General features: G+C 44.3%; 1 protein-coding gene and 1 long non-coding RNA gene across 3 annotated transcripts; one reads left to right on the forward strand and one right to left on the reverse strand.

Moving 5' to 3' along the window:
• LOC121470866 (myosin heavy chain, skeletal muscle, adult) lies at positions 1 to 16,619 on the forward strand. The gene is made up of 38 exons (XM_072937161.1): positions 1 to 207; positions 293 to 436; positions 528 to 684; positions 2,348 to 2,375; positions 2,474 to 2,588; positions 2,674 to 2,766; positions 2,896 to 2,959; positions 3,056 to 3,154; positions 3,260 to 3,363; positions 3,463 to 3,601; positions 4,241 to 4,359; positions 4,458 to 4,607; positions 5,138 to 5,308; positions 6,073 to 6,382; positions 6,538 to 6,611; positions 7,507 to 7,594; positions 7,689 to 7,806; positions 8,114 to 8,237; positions 8,722 to 8,858; positions 8,961 to 9,216; positions 10,210 to 10,452; positions 10,558 to 10,734; positions 10,816 to 10,961; positions 11,049 to 11,139; positions 11,228 to 11,617; positions 11,773 to 11,899; positions 12,077 to 12,195; positions 12,654 to 12,850; positions 13,213 to 13,396; positions 13,483 to 13,648; positions 13,814 to 13,938; positions 14,087 to 14,395; positions 14,497 to 14,700; positions 14,944 to 15,069; positions 15,164 to 15,334; positions 15,422 to 15,526; positions 15,669 to 15,764; positions 16,335 to 16,619. The coding sequence occupies exons 1-38, from the start codon at positions 1 to 3 to the stop codon at positions 16,488 to 16,490; spliced, it is 5,829 nt and encodes a 1,942-aa protein (XP_072793262.1). The 3' UTR covers positions 16,491 to 16,619.
• LOC121470868 (uncharacterized) lies at positions 2,210 to 27,329 on the reverse strand. 2 transcript variants are annotated; one of them, XR_005982063.2, is made up of 5 exons: positions 24,087 to 27,329; positions 22,214 to 22,283; positions 21,242 to 21,371; positions 3,975 to 4,113; positions 2,210 to 2,631 (listed from the first exon to the last, which is right to left on the reverse strand). It is a non-coding gene; the product is annotated as an uncharacterized lncRNA (long non-coding RNA). The 2 variants fall into 2 exon arrangements; XR_012058653.1 differs by having other exon boundaries at positions 2,210 to 4,113.
• Between the last annotated feature and the right edge of the window lie 257 nt (positions 27,330 to 27,586).

A 27,586-nucleotide genomic window follows, 5' to 3' on the forward strand; every position in this document is an offset into this window, starting at 1 on the left:
ATGTCAGCTCCAGACGCTGATATGGCCGCCTTTGGCGAGGCGGCCCCTTACCTCCGAAAGTCAGAGAAGGAGAGAATTGAGGCCCAGAACAAACCTTTTGATGCCAAGACATCTGTCTTCGTGGTACATGCAAAGGAGTCCTATGTGAAAGGGAAGATTGAGAGTAAGGATGCAGGGAAGGTCACTGTCAAGACTGAAGGTGGAGAGGTGAATAAATGTAAAATGTACAAATAAAATTTAATTCCCTCTGGGTTCTTAGCCGATATACATGCATATCTCTATTCTCTGGCAGACCCTGACCGTGAAAGAAGATCAAATCTTCTCCATGAACCCTCCCAAGTATGACAAAATCGAGGACATGGCCATGATGACCCACCTCCACGAACCCGCCGTGCTGTACAACCTCAAAGAGCGTTACGCAGCCTGGATGATCTACGTAAGTGGCAGCAGCAGCTTCCTCTGGGCAGCCTCAGGAGCTGCTGGGCCAGGCTCAGGGGAAGCCTGAGTGCTGTGTCCCTTCCTCACAGACCTACTCGGGTCTCTTCTGCGTCACTGTCAACCCCTACAAGTGGCTGCCGGTGTACAACCCCGAGGTGGTGTTGGCCTACCGAGGCAAGAAGCGCCAGGAGGCCCCTCCACACATCTTCTCCATCTCTGACAACGCCTATCAGTTCATGCTGACTGGTGAGTTTCATGATTTTCTTTAAAATCACTTGGCAGTAAACACTAAAAAAGGAGAAAAAAAGTAATTGCACTGCAAAGTAGTTTAATTTAATGTTGCTGTGAATGTGGATGTTCTGTCATCACTGTAAATAGATTTTTAATGGAACATCATAATTTAGATAAAGTTTATAGAAATCAGTGTTAAATTTTCATGCCCAGTGTATTTGGGATGATATGATTTAACACTGAATATATTGTCAGATTTTCAGTTCAGGAAATTTGAATATACTTTAAACCTCTGCTTTTTCTCACATGAAAGGATTGGTCTTCGAATGATTTGCTATGCAGGACTGAAAATCACTAGGGTGAATTTCTGCAAACAACACTGTATGCAAATGGAAAGTACATTCAACATTGGAGCCAATGCTTCTGATGGTAGCTTTACAAAAACTCTGGAAGCAGTCTCAGTCAGAAATTGCAGTGAAACCTGCTCAGAAAATTGATAACTTCCTTCCTCTGTCTCAGAATAAATTTCTTCTTTTCCATTCATTATTATAAAGGAAAGAAATACCAAAGAAGGGTAGTGACAGTGACAGTAGTGGAGGAATGGTGGAGTGGTCAGAGTAGTGACAGCTTCTAGCACAGTCTAAAATATCTAGAATTTTAGGATAGAGCAGATTGGTCAGAAATACAGATAGCAGTAAAATAACATGTATTTTCATTTGTTAAAAGAAATCTTCTTCCCTCTTTTGTCCCCAATTACTGTATTTAAATCTGTAGCATTCAGAGCATTAAGAAAGTTAATTGAAAGAGAATACAATGAAAACAAGCAATATTAAATTGATGTTTGAGTTATGTGTCTTATCAGGGTTGTATTCATGTAAGTTGTCATATATTTACCCTTGCTGACACCTTCATAAGATATGCAGAAACTCTGTGAGTGAAAACCCAGACTCCTCCACTAAAAGTTAGTTCCCTAATTGTTTAGTCTCTTCAGGCTACCTGGAGACTTTTCAGTTTTTATAGTGCAAAAATTTTGTCTATGAAGTCACAGTGGGAGCATAGGTTAAAAAAGACACCAGACAAAATTATGGAAAGCAAACTCAGCACAAGATATAGCACAGAGAAATATTGAATCCAGTTATGGAAGTACCAAAATTTGAATATTCTAGAGCATGGAGGACTAATCTGGTAAAGGCTACTACATACTGATGTTACTCTCATTTTCTTTAGGCAATAGTCAATTGGACAACAACATAAAAAACATTTCAGACGTTTGCTGATTGATCAGGAATGGTTGCTTCCATGTAATAAAGTTTATGAGAAGCACACGATCCAGCTCAATCAGCTTATTGATAGAGAATTTAATCAGGAACTCTGCAAAATTGATCATTAGTTGGAATAATTTTTATAAACAAAATGAACAGTATGACATGAAGGGAATAGCCAGAAAAAGAACTGCATGTATGCCATACTTGGCAACACCACAGGTTAAAGACATCATCTTCCCAGATGGATCTAGGAACATTAAATATTGAAAAGGAAGTAGGGGTGAAGGTAGACAGGTTTATTATTAGAAATAGATGCCTACGGCCAGTGCACCTTCTAAAAGTCACAGGAATAATTTTATCAATGATTTTCATGACACATAATAATAATTTCTTTTTTTCTGCCTTGTTCACAGATCGGGAGAACCAGTCCATCCTGATCACGTACGTACACCCCCTGTGCGGGTCCCTACGGGGCTGCCCGGTGCCAGGGCCCCTCCTGCCTGACCACGCACCCTCTGCTTCTCTCTTGGCTTTGGCAGCGGAGAATCCGGGGCCGGGAAGACTGTGAACACCAAGCGTGTCATCCAGTACTTTGCAACAATTGCAGCCAGTGGGGACAAGAAGAAGGAGGAGCAGTCATCAGGCAAAATGCAGGTGAGTCAGGAAGGACAGACAGAATGCTTGGCCTGCCATTGCCCTGTCAACCAAACACAGTCACTGAATAATGATGTCCATGCAGGGAACGCTTGAGGATCAAATCATCAGCGCCAACCCACTGCTGGAGGCCTTTGGAAACGCCAAGACCGTGAGGAACGACAACTCCTCACGCTTTGTGAGTTCTTGCTTTGCATAAGATCTCCCCCCATCATGGCAGCACACATGATGCCTGAGCACTTCTTCCTGCAAAGGAGATGTCAGCAGAACACATCCAGGCTGACCTGCTGCTACTTCTGCTTAACAGGGCAAATTCATCAGAATCCACTTTGGTGCCACAGGCAAACTGGCTTCTGCTGACATTGAAACGTGTAAGACATTCTCCTAGACTGTTCTCACCACTTCCCAAATTCCCACATCCAGGTACATTCTCACAAGGATCTAACTCTTTCTACCATCCTTGCCAGATCTGCTGGAGAAGTCCAGAGTCACTTTCCAGCTCAAGGCGGAAAGGAGCTACCACATCTTTTATCAGATCATGTCCAACAAGAAGCCAGAGCTAATTGGTAGGAAGGAGCATTTTGGCTTTTTGGGGTTGAGCACTGAGGAACAGTTCCCCCTCTCACCTGATTGGAAAAGTAAATCTATGCCTTGACTCTTCTTGTTTGCAGACATGCTCCTCATTACCACCAACCCCTATGATTTCCACTATGTGAGTCAAGGGGAGGTCACTGTCCCCAGCATTGATGACCAGGAGGAGCTCATGGCCACAGACGTAAGTAACACAGCAACAAGGTCCCTACTGGGCATATCTTGAGGGTGACTTCTCTGACCAACTTAGGACAAGCTTTTGAATTCATTCTTTTGACTGCAGAGTGCCATTGACATCCTGGGCTTCACTGCAGATGAGAAAACAGCCATCTACAAGCTGACAGGGGCTGTCATGCACTACGGGAACCTGAAGTTCAAGCAGAAACAACGAGAGGAGCAGGCAGAGCCTGATGGCACAGAAGGTAGCAGCAAGTTCAGGGGCTGATTTGTGCTATGCCCTTCTGTGTCTCCAGAGGCAATATGTTAGCCTCCACAGGCACACTGCAATTGCCTGAGTCTCCACACAAAATACTGAGATTTTCATTTTTGCCCCTGGTCAATCTCAGTGCAGTGGCTTTCCTAGTTATGAGAAGTTCCATTATTCTATCCAATGGTGTCTCCCTAAAATCATGCTGCCTGAAAGCAGGATCTTCAGTTTCAACACAGGATATCTCTCTTTCTCTCTTGAAAACTTCCAAGCACTAAGACACCATGAGGGGCAATCGTGTTTTTGATGAAATAAGTCCTGCAAGCTGTGCTACCCAGAAATCCCCTTCCCACAGAAAGAGAATGTACCTTGCCTTATGTCCTGCTAGAGGCTTTTGTTGTTCTGGGAAATTCCAGGTCCAAGCTCTTCCTATCCAGGCCATACTTGTTCCTGCTTTCAAAGACGACCACCAGTAGTATACAGAGTTTGCATTCCTCCACAGACCTTCTGTAGGGGATGAGATAAATATTCTTTCATTATTAGAACATTATCAGCAGAATTTTTCACAACACCTGAATACTAAAGACTGAATGTAAACAAATTATTTTTTCTCTCTCTCTCTCCCTTCATATAGTGGCTGACAAGGCTGCCTACTTAATGGGCCTAAACTCAGCTGAATTTCTCAAGGCCTTGTGCTACCCCCGAGTCAAGGTTGGGAATGAATACGTGACCAAAGGTCAAAACGTGACACAGGTAACATATGACAGTTGAAAATGCACAGCTTGAAGGAGCATGTGCACATTTTTCTTTGCCCCTCAGACGTAACTCCAATCCTGTCTCCTCTGCTCTAGGTGAACAATTCAGTGGGTGCCCTAGCAAAGGCAGTGTTTGAGAAGATGTTCCTGTGGATGGTTGTTCGCATCAACCAACAGCTGGACACGAAGCAGCCCAGGCAGTACTTCATTGGTGTCCTGGACATTGCTGGCTTTGAGATCTTTGATGTAAGCAGCAAGGGTTTGACACCACAGTCAAGCAATGGGCAAGGAGGGGTCAGGAGGGCTCATAAACACACAGAGGACTTAGGCTCACACAGCTGCGGCCCAAGGGTTGGAAGCTCTTATTAAGGCAGTGGTCTGGGCAAGTTCACAGCGTGTTTCCTGTTCTGTGAATGCAGTGATGATGCAAGGACTTCTGTGTCAGAGCACAAAAACCCCCAGATCATTGTTCTGAGGCCAGGGAAATTCTTGGGTGGGACACTGAGGAAGTTTCTACCATCCAGCAGTTCAGAGAACAGACAGCATGGAGCTACTGAGCTTACCTAAGTGCAGCTGAGTGGCACAGAATTGTACCTTTTGAAATGTCACTATTTGGACAATTCAAGGACAGTGGGTGTTAAGAATAGAAACAAATGCTGGTCTAGTAGGGCCGGAACTGGTGTTTCAACTTCAAACAGCCTAAGGAGAATGGCAGCAAAGGCCTGTGTGTTTTGGCACACCTTGAGAACCTGTGCACCTTTCCTTGCTTTGGGCAGTTCAACAGCTTTGAGCAGCTGTGCATCAACTTCACCAATGAGAAACTGCAACAGTTCTTCAACCACCACATGTTCGTGCTGGAGCAGGAGGAGTACAAGAAGGAGGGAATTGAATGGGAGTTCATTGACTTTGGCATGGACCTGGCTGCCTGCATTGAGCTCATTGAGAAGGTACCTTTCCCTTGCATGCATATGATGGCTGTTGGAATTCTGTGATGTTTCTGAGGTACAGTCTGTTCAGAGAGAACTTATAGCCAGACGTGTAGCATCAGTTAAGGAAAGTTTGTTGTACTGAAATTTAGTTTAGCCTGGGAAAGAGAAATGGGGAAATACATGTGGTCATCAGTCTCCATCATCCAGCATTCAAGCATGGAAAAGTAGCCTGGACTTCCACCAACAGACTTCTAATAACAAACCTGATTCAGTCTCCTTTTCTTCCTACTCCTAAGGCTGAATTCCAAAGTACACAGACAAATTTGAGAAATAAATATAATTTCACCTGGCCTCCCCAAATTACAGAGCCCCTGGTAGCTGTTTTCCCCATATATTTCTCTTTATCATTGCTCCCTCAATTCTACAATCTATTCTTATTTGAACTGGACAGACAGTTGCATGAAGATAGAGTGCAGGGAGGCAAGGGAGGGCAGAAATAAACTCCTTGACTTAGAATAACTCCTGCTAAACCCGGGCTTTCCTCCAGATATGTTGCTAACAGCACAACCAGACTTCGATGTTCACAGCACATGATTCTTGTCATTGTCATAGAGTCACAGAATGGTTTGGGTTGGAAGGAGTGATAAAGAACATTTTGTTCCAGCCCCTTACCATGGTGGGGAGACTCCTTCCATTAGACCAGGCAGGTGAACATCCCAACCAAAGTGATAGTGAACATTTCCATTATAATCTTTCCTGTCACTTCTTGTGATTTCTCCCAGCCCATGGGCATCTTCTCCATCCTGGAAGAGGAGTGCATGTTCCCCAAGGCAACTGACACCTCTTTCAAGAACAAGCTCTATGACCAGCACCTGGGCAAGTCCAACAACTTCCAGAAGCCCAAGCCTGCCAAAGGCAAGGCTGAGGCCCACTTCTCCCTGGTGCACTATGCTGGCACAGTGGACTACAACATCACTGGGTGGCTGGAGAAGAACAAGGACCCTCTGAATGAAACTGTCATTGGGCTGTACCAGAAATCATCTGTGAAGACCCTGGCTTTACTCTTTGCCAATTATGGTGGAGCAGATGCAGGTCAGTTTTGTGGAAATTGTATTTTTAATGTGGGACAAAGTTTTCTCAGAATTAAAGCTGCAAATACTAGAAATATAAAGTAGCTTTGTGTTCTGTAGTATCCAATATACATTTTTCATATTATTAAGCTTTTTTTTCTTGTCTTTGCTTTTCAGATGCTGGTGGTGGTGGCAAGAAGGGAGGCAAGAAGAAGGGTTCTTCCTTCCAGACTGTCTCTGCTCTTTTCAGGGTAATTAGAGTATTTATTATCTCCTTAAAGATGGAAAGCATTTTTATTCTGATTCTGAAAGGTCTGTTTCCATTTTGGATATAACTCTTGTCATCCTTTAAAACCTGTCCCTTTCTATCCTTGGAACTTACTTAATGTTCCTTTTATAATGCCATCTTTAAATATTCCACAAAAATATCTGAAGGGTGAAGTGCACCTAGTTAGGTGAGAGTGAGTAACTTATCAGCTAACTTCTTTAAAATCCTCTCCGTAGCATTCAGATATGTATTCTTGACTTGTTTTATGTCTCTAGGCAGATTTACAGTACTGACTTGGAGTAAAATATGAAAATAATAGATCAAACATAAAAAGCAAAATAAATTACCCCAAGATAAAATTATATGACAATGACTGGATTTCAATGTGGAAAAAGAGTGAAGGTTAAATTCTATCAAATTAATGACTTGGAAGGTCAGTTTTCAGTTATGTCTTCAAAGTTTGAGACTGAATTACTATTAAGAGGGATATCTTATATGGACTATAAAACTATCCACTCCATTTAGAAACAATTTACTTCACTGACAAATCAGATGCTAGTCATGCTTGATCAAGAGTACATAATTTATTTAATATCCCCAGCACTATACCATAAAAATTGCCAGCTCCAAGGAAAACTGAGATGATAGCCCTGTATTTGGATGAAGATGTCAATGAAAAGTAATGCTAACCATTATTCTATAAAAGAACTTCAAAACCAAAATTTGGGACCCTTCAGCTTCCAATTTTCCTTTTGGGAGTTCTGGAAGTTGTTTTAGAGAAGGCAGGTCTGCATCCTGAAACAGCAGTTTGATGCATCCACTCTTAAGATTCCAGTGCTTACACTTAATAATGTAAACTTCATTTCATGATCTCACAGGAGAATTTAAACAAGCTGATGGCTAACTTGAGAAGCACTCACCCCCATTTTGTACGGTGCATCATCCCAAATGAAACTAAAACACCTGGTAAGTCAAGCCAAGGGCAGGAAAGCTTGAGCAGCAGAAGCTCTTCTCCTGCATGTCAAACAGCAGGGTAGTCACTAATGGTGGTATTTGTCAGGTGCCATGGAGCACGAGCTGGTGCTGCACCAGCTGCGCTGTAACGGCGTGCTGGAAGGGATCAGGATTTGCAGGAAAGGGTTCCCCAGCAGAGTCCTCTATGCTGACTTCAAACAGAGGTAAGAGCTCTTTCTGCCAATCCAGACCAAAGCAAAGAGACTGATGATTATAATATACTTTGAACTTTTTATTTTAAATTGGTACTGATCATTAATATAGATGTTTCACCATCAGTTCATGATAATGTGGCAGTGCTGAGGTCAGGGTTGTTTTGCACTTAGAATTACTATTAAAGACATTTCCCATGTCCTTTCCTGAGAAGGTGAATTGTCTCTAGGCATGAGATTGGTTCAGTAGTGCAGTTTGAAATGTTCTGGTAGTGGTTTCAATGATTGTGATATCTTCATGTTTTGTTCCCTTTTGTAGATACAGAGTACTTAATGCCAGTGCTATCCCAGAGGGACAGTTCATGGACAACAAGAAGGCTTCAGAGAAGCTCCTTGGGTCCATTGATGTAGACCATACCCAGTACAAATTTGGTCACACCAAGGTAAAAACAAGACCTGTGTTCCACACCATCTCTCAAGTTTGTTACAATAAGAATGGTAAAGTTGAAGTCATAAAACCTTGTTTTTCAAGATTTGTCAGGGTCAGATACAGGTAGGCTAAAAAGGCAAGGCCCCAGTCATTAATTCATGGACGTATAGACAGCAGTGAGATTGGTCTAACATCAAGCCAAGAATTAATAGGTCATTGTAGAGCTCACCAGTGTCCATGACCAGGCATAGGAGTAGCTGAGGCTGTGGCTGAACTGGAAACCAGTACTCATGACACATAGCTCAGACAAGGACTGAATGCTTAGGGCTGAGATTATGGGAAGTCCTAAGCCCTTGGACAGAGGATTTGGGAGAGGGCCCAAGGTGATACTGGGCCCAAGATGATCAAGGCCATTACAGTCTTTCAGCAATCTGAATGTCTGTGCTTCTGTTCTATCCTACATCACAATGACATGGTGCAACACTTCCTTTCTCAAGGTGTTCTTCAAAGCTGGGTTGCTGGGACTCCTGGAGGAGATGAGAGATGACAAGTTGGCAGAAATCATCACTCGCACACAAGCCAGGTGCAGGGGCTTCCTGATGAGAGTGGAGTATAAGAAAATGGTGGAGCGGAGGTAGATATTTCTCATAATTAGTTGGACTTCATGAAACTTTACTGATGAAATTTAAATAAATCACACCAAAGCCATGTAATAACTGTGTGAATTTCACTTCAGAGAGTCCATCTTCTGCATCCAGTACAACGTTCGCTCATTCATGAATGTCAAACACTGGCCATGGATGAAGCTGTTCTTCAAGATCAAGCCCTTGCTGAAGAGTGCAGAGTCTGAGAAGGAGATGGCCAACATGAAGGAAGAATTTGAGAAAACCAAGGAAGAGCTTGCAAAGTCTGAGGCAAAGCGGAAAGAGCTAGAAGAGAAAATGGTGGCCTTGGTGCAGGAGAAAAATGACCTGCAGCTCCAAGTGCAGGCTGTGAGTACCACTGTTCATTTTCCCCTGGAAAAAGAATGAACAGCTGAATGCTGTCAGAATGTTTCTTGTCCTGCAAAGAGACTCACAGGAATTAATGGGTGGAAGAAAACAGTCTAAAGCACACATTCTGAGGCACTCACTCTAATGCTGAGTAAACAGGAACTGGCAGGGGCATACTGAGACTCCTGGCAGACTCATATGGCACTTACCATTGGTATTGTCTGAGGAAAGAGCCATGTAACACCAGCAAATGTGCATTGAACAGCAGAGACCTTGGAGCTGGGAGAGAAATAACTTTCAAAGCAGTGCTTCTAGCCCAGTGAAAGCAAACCTGAGAAAGACCTACTTTCCCTACATACAAGAAAGTCTTGATTATTTACAGAAACATGGATACTCCCCATTCAAACACAAAGGAAAAGGGTGTTTCTTAACACCCAATGAAATGGCAACCTAGTTACCACAGAAGATTCTAGACATGGCCTGGAAAGAAGCCACAGAGGCAGCTGATAGGCCAGAACTGTACTGGTCATGTAGTCTGTAGGAAAGTGATACATTTCTTTCTCAAAAAAAAAGTGTTCTCAGAAATTGAAAAGGCTCTAAATAACAAATATTTTAAGGCTTTGTTGAGATAACCAAAGAAAAAGCACGTAGATAAAATTTCCATGACAAAAAAAAAAAAAAACCATATGCCAAGACTTTGCTCATGCTGAAATCAGAAATTGCATTAGGATGTTTTGTTCTGCATTAGTGCTTATCCTATGAGGCATTTTCATAGATAACGGCCCTGGGAGACAGAGACACAAAAATTTTGGAATAAATATTAATTCTAAAAGACAAGGTCTACCAGTAGACACTACTCAAAATCTTTCTATTGCTGGTCTTGAAAGTCAGGTTCAGCTGATACATTTAAACCTATCTACTCAGTAATTAAAAAAGGCAGAGCAGAGAAAGTTCAAAACACCAGAACCCAAAAAAATTCTGTCTCTCCACCAGGAAGCAGATAGCTTGGCTGATGCTGAGGAAAGGTGTGACCAGCTCATCAAAACCAAAATCCAGCTGGAAGCCAAAATTAAGGAGGTGACTGAAAGGGCTGAGGATGAAGAGGAAATTAATGCTGAGCTGACAGCCAAGAAGAGAAAGCTGGAGGATGAATGTTCAGAGCTGAAGAAAGATATTGATGACCTTGAGCTAACACTGGCCAAGGTGGAGAAGGAAAAACACGCCACTGAAAACAAGGTATGAGCCAGAACCAGTCATTGCACTCCAGAAAATGGGCTGTGTGCTATGACAGGACTTCTATAGCTACTTCCTTTATTTACATTTGCTCCCTTCTTCTCAAAGGTGAAAAACCTGACTGAGGAGATGGCAGCCCTGGATGAGACCATTGCCAAGCTGACAAAAGAGAAGAAAGCCCTCCAAGAGGCCCATCAGCAGACCCTGGATGACCTGCAGGTAGAGGAAGACAAAGTCAATACTCTGACCAAAGCCAAGACCAAGCTGGAACAGCAAGTGGATGATGTAAGCACACATAGAGCAGGAACAGGACAGGTATGGAGCCTGACCTGGCTGGCAGAGCCCTGATGGTCTTGTTGTGTTTAGCTGGAAGGGTCCCTGGAGCAAGAGAAGAAACTGCGCATGGACCTGGAGAGAGCTAAGAGGAAACTGGAAGGAGACCTGAAGCTGGCCCAGGACAGCATCATGGATTTGGAGAATGATAAGCAGCAGCTGGATGAGAAACTGAAGAAGTAAGTGTGGCTCTGGGGCACCTGAGTGCTGGGCTGAAGCACTTGTCTCTTTTTTCTGAGCTCTAACATGGTTCATTTGGTCCAAAGGAAAGACTTTGAAATCAGCCAGATCCAGAGCAAGATCGAGGATGAACAAGCCCTGGGCATGCAATTTCAGAAGAAGATCAAGGAGCTGCAGGCAAGTCCGTGTTCCTTCCCCTGCCTTGCTCAGGCTCAGCTCAGGCAGGAGGAGGGCACGGGTGTGAAGGGTCCCTGGTGTTCTGCAGGCCCGTATTGAGGAGCTGGAGGAGGAAATTGAGGCAGAGCGAACCTCTCGTGCTAAAGCAGAAAAGCATCGCGCTGACCTGTCCAGGGAGCTGGAGGAGATCAGTGAGCGCCTGGAAGAAGCAGGAGGGGCCACAGCAGCTCAGATTGAGATGAACAAGAAGCGCGAGGCAGAATTCCAGAAGATGCGCCGTGACCTAGAAGAGGCCACACTGCAGCACGAAGCCACAGCTTCTGCCCTGCGCAAGAAGCACGCGGACAGCACAGCTGAGCTGGGTGAGCAGATCGACAACCTGCAACGCGTGAAGCAGAAACTGGAGAAGGAGAAGAGTGAGCTGAAGATGGAGATTGACGACTTGGCCAGTAACATGGAGTCTGTCTCCAAAGCCAAGGTATGGAGTGGCAGGAAAAAATGCTCACAGGAACAAAGTGTGGCACAAAAGCTGTTTCTGTCATACTTATTCCCAGAAACAAAATCCCCACTGTGACAACAATAAGGCAGAGTGCAGACCATCATCTCTTTTCCTTTTCCATGTTTCCTCTCTAGGCCAATCTGGAGAAGATGTGCCGCACACTGGAAGATCAGCTGAGTGAGATTAAAACAAAGGAGGAGCAGAATCAACGTATGATCAACGACCTCAATACGCAAAGAGCTCGTCTGCAGACAGAGTCAGGTGAGACATCCTCATCCCCAAAGTTCAATGGTGGGACCTTCATGGCCTGAGCGAGCCAGAGAGTATAAGATGGCCGCTGGTATAAGCTCTCCAGGCCGTTCCAGGTTACATGGCATTACAGGCAGATGTTGTCATAGGAGGAACAATCGACTTCCTTTTTTCCCTTTCCTTTTCCAGGTGAATATTCCCGCCAGGTGGAGGAGAAAGATGCTCTGATTTCTCAGCTGTCTAGGGGCAAGCAAGGATTTACCCAACAGATTGAGGAACTCAAGAGACATCTAGAGGAAGAAATCAAGGTCTGGAACTACCCTACTGTCCACAGCCAACATTACCTCCAAAAGCATCTGCAGAATCATGACTGACACTAGACTGCTTCCATGTTCCTTCCCTAAACACACATAGGACTGGAGGGAGCAGCACTAATGTGCAACCCCTCACTCTTCCACTAGGGAGGGAAGGAAGCAGAACACTTTAGGTGCTGGATGGAAGTCATCCACATGAGATTCTTCACCAAGATTCTTTTAATCCCCTCTAATTCAGCCAAACATGTCAGAACATATATACACAGAGCAGATTATTCTCCCAAGAGTCATTAATGCATCCTGATGTTCCAGAATATGTTAATGTGGGCTTCACTATCTCCAAGCTCTACATTTGCCCAATTAGAGTTTCATTCCTATTTCACTTTCATGTTTGCAGTCAAGAGGCATTTAAAGGCAAGTATTCAAGTTAACCAAACCCAACATCCCCACAGGCCAAGAACGCCCTGGCCCATGCCCTGCAGTCCGCTCGCCACGACTGTGACTTGCTCCGGGAACAATATGAGGAGGAGCAGGAGGCCAAGGGGGAGCTGCAGCGAGCCCTGTCCAAGGCCAATGGTGAAGTGGCCCAGTGGAGAACCAAATATGAGACAGACGCGATTCAGCGCACAGAAGAGCTTGAGGAGGCCAAGTAAGTGGGGAAGCAGAAGGCAAATGACTGGAGCAGACTGAAACTGGTCAAGGGAATTTGGAATCTCTGAGAGTGGGTTAAGATACGAATGGAATGGAGAAAATGATATACTGTCTTTATAAAAAACAGTGGAGAGGTGGGGAGAGAAAAAGTGTAGCATGGAAGTAGAAAACATAGTCAATTAAACTGCTAAGAGATGCCCAATCCTCCATAGGTGGTAAAACACAGCAAAGTGTCCTATCTACGTATTTGAGAAAAGTGTTTGACTCAAAACTGCCAAAGTAACAAACTGCCCTCTTATGATTTAGTAGAACTGACACCCTTCCAAGCTAAAATGTACAACTATCCTTCTCTCCTCACAGGAAGAAGCTCGCCCAGCGCCTGCAGGATGCAGAGGAACATGTCGAGGCTGTCAATGCCAAATGTGCCTCCCTGGAAAAGACAAAGCAGAGACTGCAGAATGAAGTGGAGGATCTGATGATTGACGTGGAGAGATCCAATGCTGCCTGTGCTGCTCTGGATAAGAAGCAGAAGAACTTTGACAAGGTCTTTTGGCCTCCAGCACCAGCACTCCTGGCCAGAGCATGGCCCCGTGATGGCCACAGCCCTACTCACACCCCGTTTCTCTTCAGATCCTGGCAGAATGGAAGCAGAAGTATGAGGAAACGCAGGCTGAGCTGGAGGCCTCGCAGAAGGAGTCGCGCTCTCTCAGCACGGAGCTGTTCAAGATGAAGAATGCCTATGAGGAGTCCTTGGACCACCTGGAAACCATGAAGCGGGAGAACAAGAACTTGCAGCGTAAGTCCCTCTGCTCCTCCCTGGCCTTTCTCACTATCAGCCATCACCTCCATTGTCCATGGGTCTGTGCTTGAAGGTCTGCAGAGATGCCTGTCACCTTGGTGGGACAGGGCCCTTCCCATTCTGCTCAGTGCCTGACCATGCCATTGATCTTTGTTCCCACAGAGGAGATTTCCGACCTCACAGAGCAGATTGCGGAGGGAGGAAAGGCGATTCATGAGCTGGAGAAAGTCAAGAAGCAGGTTGAGCAGGAGAAATCTGAACTGCAAGCCTCCCTGGAAGAAGCTGAGGTACAGACATTGCTAATAAATGATGTCCCCACCACGAGTATGGGTGCAGTCCTTTGGAGAGAGAAGAGGAAGGCAAACTTACCCATAATGTGGACCTGCATAAAAGATGACTTAAAAAGTAAGACATTCTTTGTGTTGAATTGTGCAGGCCTCCTTGGAACATGAGGAAGGGAAGATCCTGCGCCTGCAGCTTGAGCTCAACCAAGTGAAGTCTGAGATTGACAGGAAGATAGCAGAAAAAGATGAGGAGATTGACCAGCTGAAGAGAAACCACCTGCGAGTTGTGGACTCCATGCAGAGCACCCTGGATGCTGAGATCAGGAGCAGGAATGAAGCCCTGAGGCTGAAGAAGAAGATGGAGGGAGACTTGAATGAAATGGAGATCCAGCTGAGCCATGCCAACCGCCAGGCTGCAGAGGCACAGAAGAACCTGAGAAACACCCAGGCTGTGCTCAAGGTCTGTTCAGCTAAACTACAGAAAGATAAAAGAGATCCCTGACATTTCTGCTACTCAAGTGCCCACTGATGCCTTGTAATTTCCCTTGTCTCTCTTTCCAGGACACTCAGCTGCACCTGGATGATGCTCTCAGGACACAGGATGACCTGAAGGAGCAGGTGGCCATGGTGGAGCGCAGAGCAAACCTGCTGCAGGCTGAAGTTGAGGAGCTCCGGGCAGCCCTGGAGCAGACGGAGCGGTCAAGGAAATTGGCTGAGCAGGAGCTTCTGGATGCTACTGAACGTGCGCAGCTCCTCCACACCCAGGTCAGGCTCGGCTGGAAATTACTGCCAATCAGAAATTATATCAATGACTTAAAATGTTATTCATCTTGTAAGTGTGTAAACATTTGAAGAACTGTGCTGCCAGCTCTCAATATCTGGTTTACTGCTCTGGTGCTCAAGAAATCTTGCGCACTAAAGACTTTGCTAAGCTCTACCTGCATTTGCAGGCCTTGATGTGGAGGCATTTGGCCTAACAGTAGGAATCCTGTCTTTCCTGTTGCATAGAACACCAGCCTGATCAATACCAAGAAGAAGCTGGAAACAGACATTTCCCAGATCCAGAGTGAAATGGAGGATACCATCCAGGAAGCCCGCAATGCTGAGGAGAAGGCCAAGAAGGCCATCACTGATGTGAGTTGGACACTCCTGGCATTGCTGAGGATGAATGTACTCTCCATAAAATATCTCCAGCCCCAAAATGGCTTTGACCCTTTGCTCTGATCAGGCGGCCATGATGGCAGAAGAGCTGAAGAAGGAGCAGGACACCAGTGCCCACCTGGAGAGGATGAAGAAGAACCTGGACCAGACAGTGAAGGACCTGCAGCACCGTCTGGAGGAGGCTGAGCAGTTGGCACTGAAGGGAGGGAAGAAACAACTTCAGAAGCTGGAGGCCAGGGTGTGTAGGGCTGGGGCTGTCCCTGAGTGAGTGTGTCCTTGGAGAGACATTGCCAGGGAAGCTGCAGGGATGGTCTTTTCCTTGCAGGTGCGGGAGCTGGAAGGGGAGGTTGATGCTGAGCAGAAGCGCAGCGCTGAAGCCGTGAAGGGCGTGCGCAAGTACGAGCGGAGGGTGAAGGAACTCACCTACCAGGTAAGGCAGGAGCCCTCCTGCTCTCACAGGGCTTTCTCACAGTGAGTCACATCTTGCACACACCATCCCCAAGGAGAATATTTAACCTCACGTGATGCAGAACCAAGAACTGACTCTCTTTCCTGTTTGTCAAACATTCTAGTCTGAGGAAGACAGGAAGAATGTCCTCAGGCTGCAGGATCTGGTGGACAAGCTGCAAATGAAAGTGAAATCCTACAAGAGACAAGCTGAGGAGGCTGTAAGTATTGCTTGGAGAAAGGGCAAAGGCCACATTCCACTGGGGCCGGATACACATTGAATGAGGCTGAATAGCAGGAGAGGGGTATGAAACAAAGTCCTGAGACAGAACCATGCTGGCTCGGGACCTTGGTGAGCTCTGAGCACCCTCCAGTCGGGGCAATTCATTAAGTGAAGTTCTGCAGCCTGATTTATACAGGAGACCAAAGTAAACAAACCCAGGGGCCACACCCGCTAACTGACAGGTTCATGAATCTCTGCTAATAATCAGCAGCAAAAGGCTTCAGGATCTTCCCAACCCAGTAAGTTGCACTGACAATTGGGCAGGAAGTACTGAGAGGATAGATATAGAAATGATAAATCGAAGGGGTGAAATTGCTCCTCACTTGTGACACAGTCCTGGTGAAGCTTGTCCCAGTAAGGACAAGCTCCTGATAAGGGAAGGATGAGGAGCTCTGTGTGAGCAGTGGTGGGAGGGGGATGGAGATTTGCAGCCCCACAAGGCTGTCTTGCAGCAGAAGTGAAACCCCTGCCCTGTGTTCCTGAGCCCTGATTCCCTCTCCTCTCACAGGAGGAGCTGTCCAATGTCAACCTCTCCAAGTTCCGCAAGATCCAGCACGAGCTGGAGGAAGCCGAGGAGCGGGCTGACATTGCAGAGTCACAGGTCAACAAGCTCCGAGTGAAGAGCCGGGACATTCACGGCAAGAAGATAGAAGAGGAAGAGTGAGGCTGTCCTGCAACATCAAAGTGACCTGAGGGCTGCACAAAATGTGAACCCTCTGTCACTGTCTTCCAGACTTGATGTTTGCAACCTTCTCAATATATAGGGAATAAAGAGTAGATTCATTTGCATCCACATCATGAGTAGTAGTTGTCATTTGTTTTTGGTTTTTACGGGTGAGCTCTGTATCACCATTAGTCTTTGAACACAGTTTTGCCTTCAAAAACCTTTGTATAGCTTTGCGGTGGTCCAGCTTTTCATCATCTAGTTTCCAAATGATTATCCCTTCTAGAATACTTTAGCCAATGAGCAAAAAAACTTCATACTCACATAAGTAATCCTGAAAGATGCAGAGTAAAAGAGAAATATTGTTTGTTCTGTTGCCTGTGTTGGTCAAACTGTTCTTGAGTAAGTCAGAGTGGTGTTGAACAGGAAGAACATATTTTCAGTGAAATTATGTTAGTTATTTCAAGCATTAAGCATTAAAGCCAAGGAATTATACATTAAAAATATACATTAGAAGGCTTCCTTGACACTCAGCCAACAGCACCATTAAATAATTCACCAAATTCAATACTGTTAAATCACAAAATTGTACAGACCGGGAAACAAAATGCAGTGTAATTTGTGAAGAGATGGACTCTGGGCTGAGAATCACCTGTCAGGAGGGAGTTCGGCCACATGTTCTGCATAATTGTGTGAAAATACCAGCTCATTTCTCAGAAGTGGTAGCAGAGAAAATTAGAAGAAGCAAGGCCAACAAGGAGACTAATTGCACCCAGGGACTTAGGAAGGTAAGTTTTCTAAGATGACCTTGTATAGAAGGAAAAGGGCAAACTTCACTTCTGTAAGAAGATGCAACATTTATTGGAAATGTGTATGAAATCCCTTCCCTATCTCAGGAGATAGCCATACAGGTTTGAAACCTTTGTGTGGACCTGAAATCTTGGGATATATACATGGAGGTGTATGAGATGGTATCAATAAGTCCCATCAGAGAGATCAGGTTCAGGCTGGAGGCCCAAGGCAGTGTTGGGGACTGGGCAGGAAGGTGAGCCCCCGACCAGCTTTGTGGAAGTCGAGATGAGGGGTAAGCACTGGCAGGGATTGCAAGGAAATTGCCTGTCCTCTCCCCCACAGGTGGAGAGAGCCTTCACAGACCATGGGTGCAATGGGGCAGTGGCCCACTGTCCCACACTTACCTCTGTCCATTGATGACGTGAAGAAAGCACAGACAGCTGTGGCAGTGCCCCAGGGTGGGTGCTGGTGCAGGACACAAAGACATCAGTTGGGCTGTGGCCATGCCTTTTGCCTCACCGTTTAGGCTGTTGATATCAGGGCTAAGATCCATCATATTTGTTCTCAGCTTCAGGCCCCATCAGGCTCCTGTCAGTCACAGGGAGCTCCCGGGGCAGCAGCTGAGCCGGCCCTCTGCTCCAGGCCCCAGGGCCAGGGGATGGCAGCCTGGAGCCATCCAGGGCACCTGCTCTGGGCCCTGCTCCTCTGCACACCAGCAATGAGGTCTCATTGAAATCTGGGTGCTTCAAACCTGCTAAAACTGCCGGTTTCATCTCATTGAAACCTGGGGGTTTACCACTGCTGAAACTGCCTGGCCCATCTCATTGAAAAATGGGGGCTTCAAACCTGCTGAAACTGCCTGGCCCATCTCATTGAAAAATGGGGATTTACAACTGCTGAAACTGCCTGGCCCATCTCTTTGAAACCTGGGGGTTTACAACTGCTGAAACTGCCTGGCCCATCTCATTGAAACCTGGGGGTTTACAACTATTGAAACTGCCTGGCCCATCTCATTGTAATCTGGGTGCTTCAAACCTCCTAAAACTGCCTGGCCTACCTGTTAGGAGCAAATCACAGCAGAGGGGTTAAAATCCACCCAAGTGGGCCAGCCAATTTCATGTGTTCCCCACTGAAACACATCAAAGAACAGGTGGGATGGGCCAAAGAACAACTGGAAATGTTTGGGTCAGCAATGCTGGAAGAAAAGACCTTGAGCTGGCAGAAGCAGGCACTGCTCAGGGCACAGGGCTTCACTGCACTGGGCACTCTGCCCAGAAAGGGAACCACGGAGGTGCTTGGGAGTGTGTGGCTAACAAAAGGACAAGACACAGTGTCAGTGGCCCTGCCACCTCCACTGCACACCCTGGAGCAGCCCAAGGAGAGTGCCTGCTCTCAGGGTTGTATTTATTAGAAAGTAAGTGCTTTTCTTACTTCCTTTCTGGTTGACCCTTCCCTCTTTTTGCAAGGTTGAGGCTTATAAAAGAAGAGGGCAAGACTTCCTGCTGGTTCAGTGTTCCTATGCCACTCTTTTACGTTTGTTTTCTTAATATAAAGCTAACCTTTGATCTGGTCTTAGCTGGACTGGAAGACATGCAATAACAACTACTGAAGATATTTTGGCAGTATCTCAGGTACTTAGTGAATGACAAGCATGTTTGGAAAGCTCCACACTTTGCCTGGCTTGTAAGCCACAAATGCTACCATTTCTCATCTGCCTTAAACCCCCTAATGTACCAGTCAGTGTTGACAGGTAGGAAGCTTGTTGGAAAGTACATCAGTCAAAGAAGAAACAAAAAGAATCTTTCAAAATAAATAGGATTCTGGAAGGCAAGACATCCTACTTTTAAGTTTTGTTGAATAAAATCTGAGTTACTAAGCCAAATTCAGTCATGTTTAGAAACCATTCCCAAAGGTATCAGTGCAGATGGAAAAGACATCTAAAGAGCATTTGGCTTATAAAAGATACAAATGTAGTCCAGGAGATCTCTTTTCTATTTAACATTAAATCAGAGTTACAGAAACAACCCCAGAACAAATGCTTCATTAAATTCTGAAGCTCTTTGTCTTGTTCTAGACATTCTAAAACATTTTGTCATACCTCCTCAAAGAGTCAGAAGTGGAAAGCTTGATAATATATATAATTATAATGCATAGTAAAATTCCCATCAGAGGGGTTTGGAGGCACCCGGAAGGACAGTGTATATTTATTTTCGCTAGAGTATTACTGTTCACTCTCAGATGACTTGTCTTATTAACATAAGCCAAATGGGTCACCGGCTGCCTGTCTGAGGGAATGTCTAACATGAGAGATTCTGTCCATGGAGCTAAATCAACAGGGAAGTGCAAGGCCAGTTACCTTCTCTCTGATGCACAGAGTTTAAGGTAGGTGTAAATACTCCTGTTTGAGTTCCTGTGGTGTCCAGCTGCTTCCTGACATCCTCAGCAATCTGGCATACTCTGGAAAGGTCACATTTCTGAATGGCTCAGCCACTTACTGCTCCAAAACAAGGCTAAACTGAAAGCAGTTAGGTCCAGCCCAGGAGAAGTGGGAGGTAATATTAGGATTAAATCCCACGTTAGAAAAGTGTTCCTGCAGGCTGTCCCCTATAGATGCTCGTTCTCTGAGAGCTCTGACTCCACTGTCACACTGCAGACAGCCCTTTGGCTTTTCTCCACACACACCTGCTCTTTTACAGGAGATTTTTTTACAGGTCTGAATGGTTTGTTCCTGCTGAACTTGTCATGATTGTCCTCAGCCCTTTTTGTTTTGTCCTTCCCTAGATTCTGTTTGTATGCCCTTCATAAATCAGCATTCTGTGCTGCGTAAGAATCTGGTGATGACAGAGGATAATCTTTCCTTGGTAAGTGTGTCATCTTGTTCCCAGAATCTTTTGGTTCCCAGCATCTTCTTGATTGGATGTGTCTCTTTTTGGCATGAGAACACATTACATAATTCATGTCTCACTTTTGTGTTCAAGATTGAAATGAAGAAGGATTGTCAGATGATGATGGCTTTGGTATTTTGCCAGCTGCTTTGTTCCATTGGTTATTTTCACAATCCAACCCTGAAACTATTAGCGTGGTTAATTGTGTGACTATAGAGATAAATTTGTTAAAAGAAACTTGTTAAAGAAGAACTAAGCTACTGGACAATCTGAAAATGCTCAGCTTTGTTTTGCTTCTTGGGGAATGAAATTACACACTCCTGAAAATTTGCCAAAGTCTAGAGACATTCGTGTGATGCACCTGCTCCTGTCAAAAATGGTGTTGAATTTCTTATGTGATTTACTAACATGTCATGACTAATGGACTGCCGCTGATCCAGCATATACTCCTGCTACAGAGCATGAGCTGTGTTGTTAACAACCAGTGTTTGCAGGAAGTCCTTCTCCAGTGCACTCTGATGCATATACTTTAAATGTATCAGATTGTATTATTCCTTCTTTCCAAAGTCTTTTTTCTGTTCTTTCATTTCCTAACTATTCAATCTAGATGGATCATTTTAATTCTTATCTCTTATGATTATGCAAAAAAGTAGAAAAAGTATTTAGAGTCACACTGCTACACACTATAATGTCACCCTGTGTGTGCAAGGGAACAGGCTGGGACCCTCAGCTGAGGCAGAGAATCTCATGGCCAAATGAGGAACTGTGTACAGGAGAACAAGGCAGGGACTTGATATTTTCCTGTGGATTGTTTCTGAGATTTACAATTTCCATTGCCACAAAATGGATAAAGGTTTGTCCCCCATCAATGTGGGACCTTGCACAGGGGTAAGAACTTCTGTGCTAGGAAACCAGCCTGTTCGTGGTTATTCTTTTGGTGTATTGATCATTACAGAATTATTTTTACCATGCAAGGATCAAAAACAACAACAACAAATCATAAAAAGATATTTCTGTTACAATGCTGAAATGATCTGGCTCAGTGGAAGTTTGAAGAACAGTTTAAATACTTACACAGACAGAGAGTGAAGGGCTGTGATTTGTATATGCTGGTCTGCTTCCAGGGCTGAGGTCCCTACCCTGAAATGCAGTGCTATTCTTGAATATCTTGCCAGTCATGATAGGCAGCAATTTATAATTGTAGCTGAAAGAAAAGGGATACAGCTTGTGTGAGCCTGGGATTGGTCATCAAGCACCCTCTCTTGAGGACAGAGTTCTGTAAGGATCTCAGTGGTTGTCTAATAAGGAGTGAGGAGGCTGTCCTTCCTGCAACCTAGACTGCCTTACCAAGGTGTCAGATTGAGCCTTAAACCCTTCAGATAAAACTCCAGTTTTAATTGTTTATATTAGTCTTTCTGCAGGAAAACCATGAATTATGCAAGGGTATGCAGTCCCTGACATAAGAGCAAAAGCTAACATGACATTTTGCCTTCCTGAACTCAGCATCTGACAGCTTAAAATTTCTGAAACAGTTTGGTGCACTTTTGTGGTCCCTCACAGGTGATTTGCATTGATATTCTTCATGTTTCAACTTTCTTGTTGGAAAAAAAGTTTAACAGAAAAACAGTGTTGTGTTCCAGTGATCAAAAGAAATGCCCACATTCTTTTAACATCTTCATTAGCATTCTAGATGCTGGAACAGAGTGCACACACAGCAAATATGCTGCTGATACAGAACTGGGAAGTGTGGCTGATACACCACATAGCTGTGCTGTTATTCAGAGGGACCTTGACAAGTTAGAGAAACAGGTTAACATAAGCTCAGTAAATGAAAAGGGACAGTTCCATACCTGGGGAGCAGTAGCCCCATGTACCAGCACAGGTTTGGGGATGACTGGCTGGAAAGCACAAAAAGACCTGGTAGACACAAGTGCAGCAGCATCCTGGGTTTCACAATGAAAAGTGTTCTGAGGTTTTGCATAAGCTTATAGAAACAAGTTCAAGCCAGTAAAGGGTTATTGGACACTACTGATAATAATTTGGTACCTGAATACCAGTCTGGTGTCCACCAGAGGGACTGAAAGTGATTGGAGCCATCCCACAGTCTTTCATAACACTGTAAAAGAAAGGACAGAATGTCAATCCTTTAAGTTACATGCTGCTTTTGTGAATTCCCTAAAAAATTTGCATTTAAAGTATAGAAAAATTTGAAGTCTATGTCTATTTGCTGAAGGGCAAATAGACTTTGTAACTAGCCATTGTCCTTTCTCTTTGCTTTGGATTATGTCACAAAAGGTATGGAATGGTTGACATATATTTATTTTAAAACAATCACAGCATGTTTTAAATCAAATGTTTTTATTTCTTTCATAATAAATTATTATCTTACAGTGCTTTGCACAAACTAATGATAATGTGAATTTTTTTAAATAGAAAAAATCTGCAAATTTTAAAAATTCAAAATACCAGTTGTCTTTTCTGTTATAAATGGTACATTTGGGCAACACAAAATTCCCACACATTGCACTGTGCTGAACTTCACTGCACACCCTGTAACTTACAGAGGATTATCGGGATCAAACTGGAATATTAATAGAGGTGAAATGGAAAATTAATTTCTCCTCACTTTGTGATTTGTTGCCATACATGGAGGACAGGCATCATTTTGCAGTGACACACTATTCCTGGAGTCAGGCTGCCTGTCAGCTGGTAAGTGCTGATGTAAAGGTAACTGATCTTGGGAAAAACATGGATCCATAATAGGCATAAATATACACCTCTGAGAGAAAGCTTAAAATAGATGCATCTGATACCTTGTTTTTATTGCAGAGACTTCCAAGTCCATAATAATCATGATGTGAAAGTGTGACAGGTATTTCTTAGAACATAAGAGCTCCATTCCCTTTCCTGCCATCAGAGGTGGATGAGAAAATCCCTGTTCCATAGAATCTATTTTTCTCGAGTGACTTTATTTCCTTAAGACTAACTAGAGAAAGTGCTTTCCCCTGAATAATGTAATGCCCAAAAAAAACCCCAGTATCTGATTTGTGACATGTAATTTAAGGCTTGATACTGGAAATTTTTTTCACTGGGGGGAATGTCCACCATTTGCACATGCTGCTGGGCTCTTTCAAAATAAAGAGGAATTATGAATAAGAATAAATAAGGAATTATTTAAGCAGTTATAAGCAGAGGTTTGCAATCTTTAAAGGCAAACGTATAATTTCAAAAGAAAGAGCAAAGATGACTCTTTGGGAAATGTCTGAAGAAAAGGTTTACCAGCTTTGGGTATATTCTGTGTTTTTCCACCCACTTTCATGCCCATTGCCCAGTACCTCAATGACTGTCTCTTTGGGCCATGGGTGCCACGGGAAACAGATTAATTTCCCAAATCTCTGCTTTTTCCTGGCATTGCAGGGGGGGGCAGGCAGGTTGTGTCTGGTGCCTTCACACACCATGAGTGCTTGTGAGCAGGAGCGCCCAAAAAACCAGCAGAAAACATCAAAGGAATGGGAAGAAGAGGTACTGGTGGTGACTGGGAGGACAGAAAGTATTTAGGACACTCCTGAGAGAGTACGTGCTCGCTGGGCACTGCAGGGTGAGCTGTTTTACAAGCAGGTGACTCTTGTAAATACAGATTTCGTGACCTTCATACAAGCAACTGTGAAGCATAGAGCAGTGAGATCATGGTCCTTCCTTCTCATGAGGTCAGCCTGACCCCTGAAGTGGCAAATCCTGTGCAGAAACACTCTGAGTTTTGGGTCTTGGAAAACACTTCCAGTCAGTTACTCTCAAGCTACTGAAAGGATTCATTTGAGAAGAAAGAAATATTTCTTTCTGAACAAGGTGGTCATTAGAATTAGTACTGAGCAGTAAATACTTTGTCCCACTGCTTGAAAACAGTTTTCCCTTTACTCACCTCTCCACTGCTTTTTGTTTTCTCCTGCTGCCTGGTCCATACTGCTTGTCTCTCTCTCCCTGTATCTCTTGTTCCACCCCATCAGAATTATTAAAATGTTCATGAGAATGGATGAACTCCTTTATGATGAGAGACTTGGAAAGATTGGCTTGAATGATGATGGGTCACACTTGCTGAGTGATTGAAAAGATAGTCCAGGGAGATGAAACTGATACAAGTTGGATTTATTTATATAACTCCACTGAGGAGAAGAAAAAACAAGGAGAAAAAAAGGCTGAAGGAAAATATTAGGAACAAATAAATGAATGCAAAGCATCTATTTGCTAATTCATTTTGAAAATCAGAGGTATGTTTCTGATCTAAAACACTTATATATCCATATTTTGAGAACTTTAGAGGTAAAAAAAATTTATAAAAATTAAGATCTGGAAGATGCCATAAAATTCTGGTCATTGCAGTGGTGAGCACCGTATCAGAAATTTTTCTCCATCCCACTTTTGGTTTGCACTATAACTTGGCAATAATTTCTGACCTGATGAGATTACAGAATTGACTGTAAGTTAGGTTGATTGTTACAGGCAGAGTGGGGAGGTGATTGTTTCTGTGTTTCTATCCTTCTCGTTTCCAAATGACATTAGCAGTCTTGTTTTTAATGTAAGGCTCAAACTTCTTTTTTGTTCCAGACTTCCAGGAGTTCCATTGTTCTTCCACTCAAGAAGTTTTGGCTTTGTCATGGATAGCAAATGAATGACAGGCATATTTATCAAGATTCTCTAGCCAGACAGATGTGTAAAGAACAAACTATAGTGTTAGATAGACAAATGATATACCAAAATGCCCACTCATGAATAGCAATCTGCAAATAACAAAAATCATTTAACAAAAGCCTTCACAACATGCCAAACATTTCTCACCATTAGGCAGAGAATTGCCTGGGGGAGAACCATGTGCCTTGTAAATACTGAATTTATAACAAGGGCTGGGAATTTTGCGATGACTGTTGTGATTCTATATCTGTTCTTCTAAAATGACTGATGGGATGGCCTCTTTCCAGAGTTACTGGAAATCATTATATTACATCACTTTTTTTTTTTTTTTTTACTTTGCTTCTCTTTGTCTATGCTATTAGCAGGAGATTAGTTCTCCCTGTGCTCTCTGGCATGCACCTGCCCTCTTTTCTGGATGAGCTGCTCACTGGAGGTTATACAATACCATGCTAGGAAAGGGTTCATTCATGCCACATTGTACTCCTGACACTAGCAGGGGAATCACATTCTTCCTGCACATGCCACTTTGTTGGCCTGCACCAGAAGAGCCCTGAATGCTCTGCATAAAACAAAATCCAAACTTCCTTGTTATGCAGATAATCCACTGTCTACTGGATGCCATGCCATGGGCTCTTCCCAAACAATCCAAGAAGCCATTGCATGTGTGGATTGTTTCCTGAGCATGTTAACAAGTCTTTTGCCAGGACTGCCACATGGACATCTCAGCTCAGGACATGAGGGAGCTGCTGCTCTGGCAAGAACTGCAATGAAGCCCAGCACCTTCCTCTGAGCTAAATGCAAGACATCATCAACAGCCCTGTTCCCTAGAGCTTTGAGGAGACCCACACCAGGTGGTTACTCTGTCATGCCAGAATTTTTTTATGAGGGAGAAAACTGTCATATTGACACATGGTCAGTGATTCTTTCATAGTTTGGAGAGGGTGAGTTACTTCAGCTACACTGCATTGACTTCTAAGGCTCCTCTCTGTCCCAGTTTTCCCTTCCTTCTATCCCTGTCCCTCAGGAGATGGTGATGCTGCTCTGACCCAGGGCTGACTGAACCACGCTGACTGTGGTAGGCAGGTTCCAGGCTCTCCCACTCCTCCCTGTTCAGTGGGTCTGGGATGACAGCAGAAGAGGATGACAGCACCCCCACTCACTAACCCTTACTCCCAGAACATCTGAAAATTCAGGAAATTCCCTGACAACTTTGCTGCATTAGTGCCTACTACATATTTTGTTACTGAAGATGGGGGTGGGGGCAGTTAGGGGATAGCACAGAGAAGCTCATTCAGACATTTCTTAGGGTACCTGTGATGTGTCTAACACATTCCCTAAGGAGCCATGATGCCATACAGGACATGTCCAGGTGAATTCTATGGAAATCAGACAAGGGGAATATTCCTATCACCTCTTTTCTCCTGCCAAAAAAGAAAAGGTGTCCTCCCACCTACATGGAAAATCATCATTGTAAAAATCTATTTTCCAGGAATTTTTTCAGTACAACAGTCTACAAAGGTTTTCACCCTTTCTGTGCTTTCATGCAGAAATTTCTTCTCAAGAAGAGTTCAAGCTCTGCACAATCACTGCAGGACTGACACAAAAAGAAAATATGAGAGTAACGTGAACAGTGTGCAGGCAAATGTGAGTGTACTTTCATTTTTCCATTAATTTACTTTTCAGTTTCCTGAATTAGGAAGACCCCTACATTTCAGCATAATTTATTGTGTCCTGAATTGTATAAATCTTGGTGTTCTATTTATAGGAACAGATCATATACTCTGTGCAGCTGACAGAGACAAATGCCACACTTACTCCCTGGAGAATTCTAATCTCCCCCTCAAATTTTAAGATGTCAGTGAAAAACAATCTCCCTGTTTCTGAAACCCAACCCCAAGGAGCAATGATACTACCATCCATAAAAATAACTGGTCTGGGATCCTTAGGGATGGATTGCTGACAGAATTGTTCAGGCCAAGACAGTGCAGATGTCCACATCATAAATCTGGAAAGGTTACGGTTCATGTATGGCAGAAAATAGAGAGAACGTTCATGGCCCAAAGAGTGCCTCCCCTATGAGAAGAACCATCCTTTGGAGACCATTTAGTGTCACGTATTCCCCTCAAACCACCTGTAATTAATCTGCACAGCTCATCACCACTAATTGAGTGGCTACTGAAGATTTCCATTCATTCAAATATTTGCCAGACAAATCCATGAGAGCAAAACCAGGTGCAGACTCCTGATCCCACACAGGACAAAGAGAGCAGGACTGGGATGTGCCTGAGCCAGGAGCACTTGAGGAATGGGGAAGCGTTAAGGAAAAGCCTCAGCACGTCTGCCTGTCTCATCATTCCTGTGCTTTTCAGCCTCAGATGTTATCGAGGCTGAGCCACTGCCAGGACGATGCTCTGGGCTGGCCTTTGTGTCCTGCACATCTGTCACAAGAAGCCAACAGGCAGCAGCAGGGCAGGGATGTGCCAGACACAGCCACTGCTTGTGGGCTGTGCACACACCTGGCAGGGAAAGCTTCCTGTGTGTTCATGGAGTGCACAGAAAGCTGCTGGAGCCAGGCCAGCTGGGGCCTCTTCTTGCCTGGGCAAAGCAGCTTGTGCTGTGCCTGGTGATTCTGGCTCCAGGCTGATGGGGGTTTCAAACTTGGCAAGTTGTTTGCAAAGTGCCTGAGACAGAGCGTGGGGAGGCAACGCAATGTAGGATGGATTTGAAAGGATC

This window comes from Taeniopygia guttata, chromosome 18 (genome assembly GCF_048771995.1).
Source record: "Taeniopygia guttata chromosome 18, bTaeGut7.mat, whole genome shotgun sequence".
NCBI classification, from domain to species: Eukaryota; Metazoa; Chordata; class Aves; order Passeriformes; family Estrildidae; genus Taeniopygia; species Taeniopygia guttata.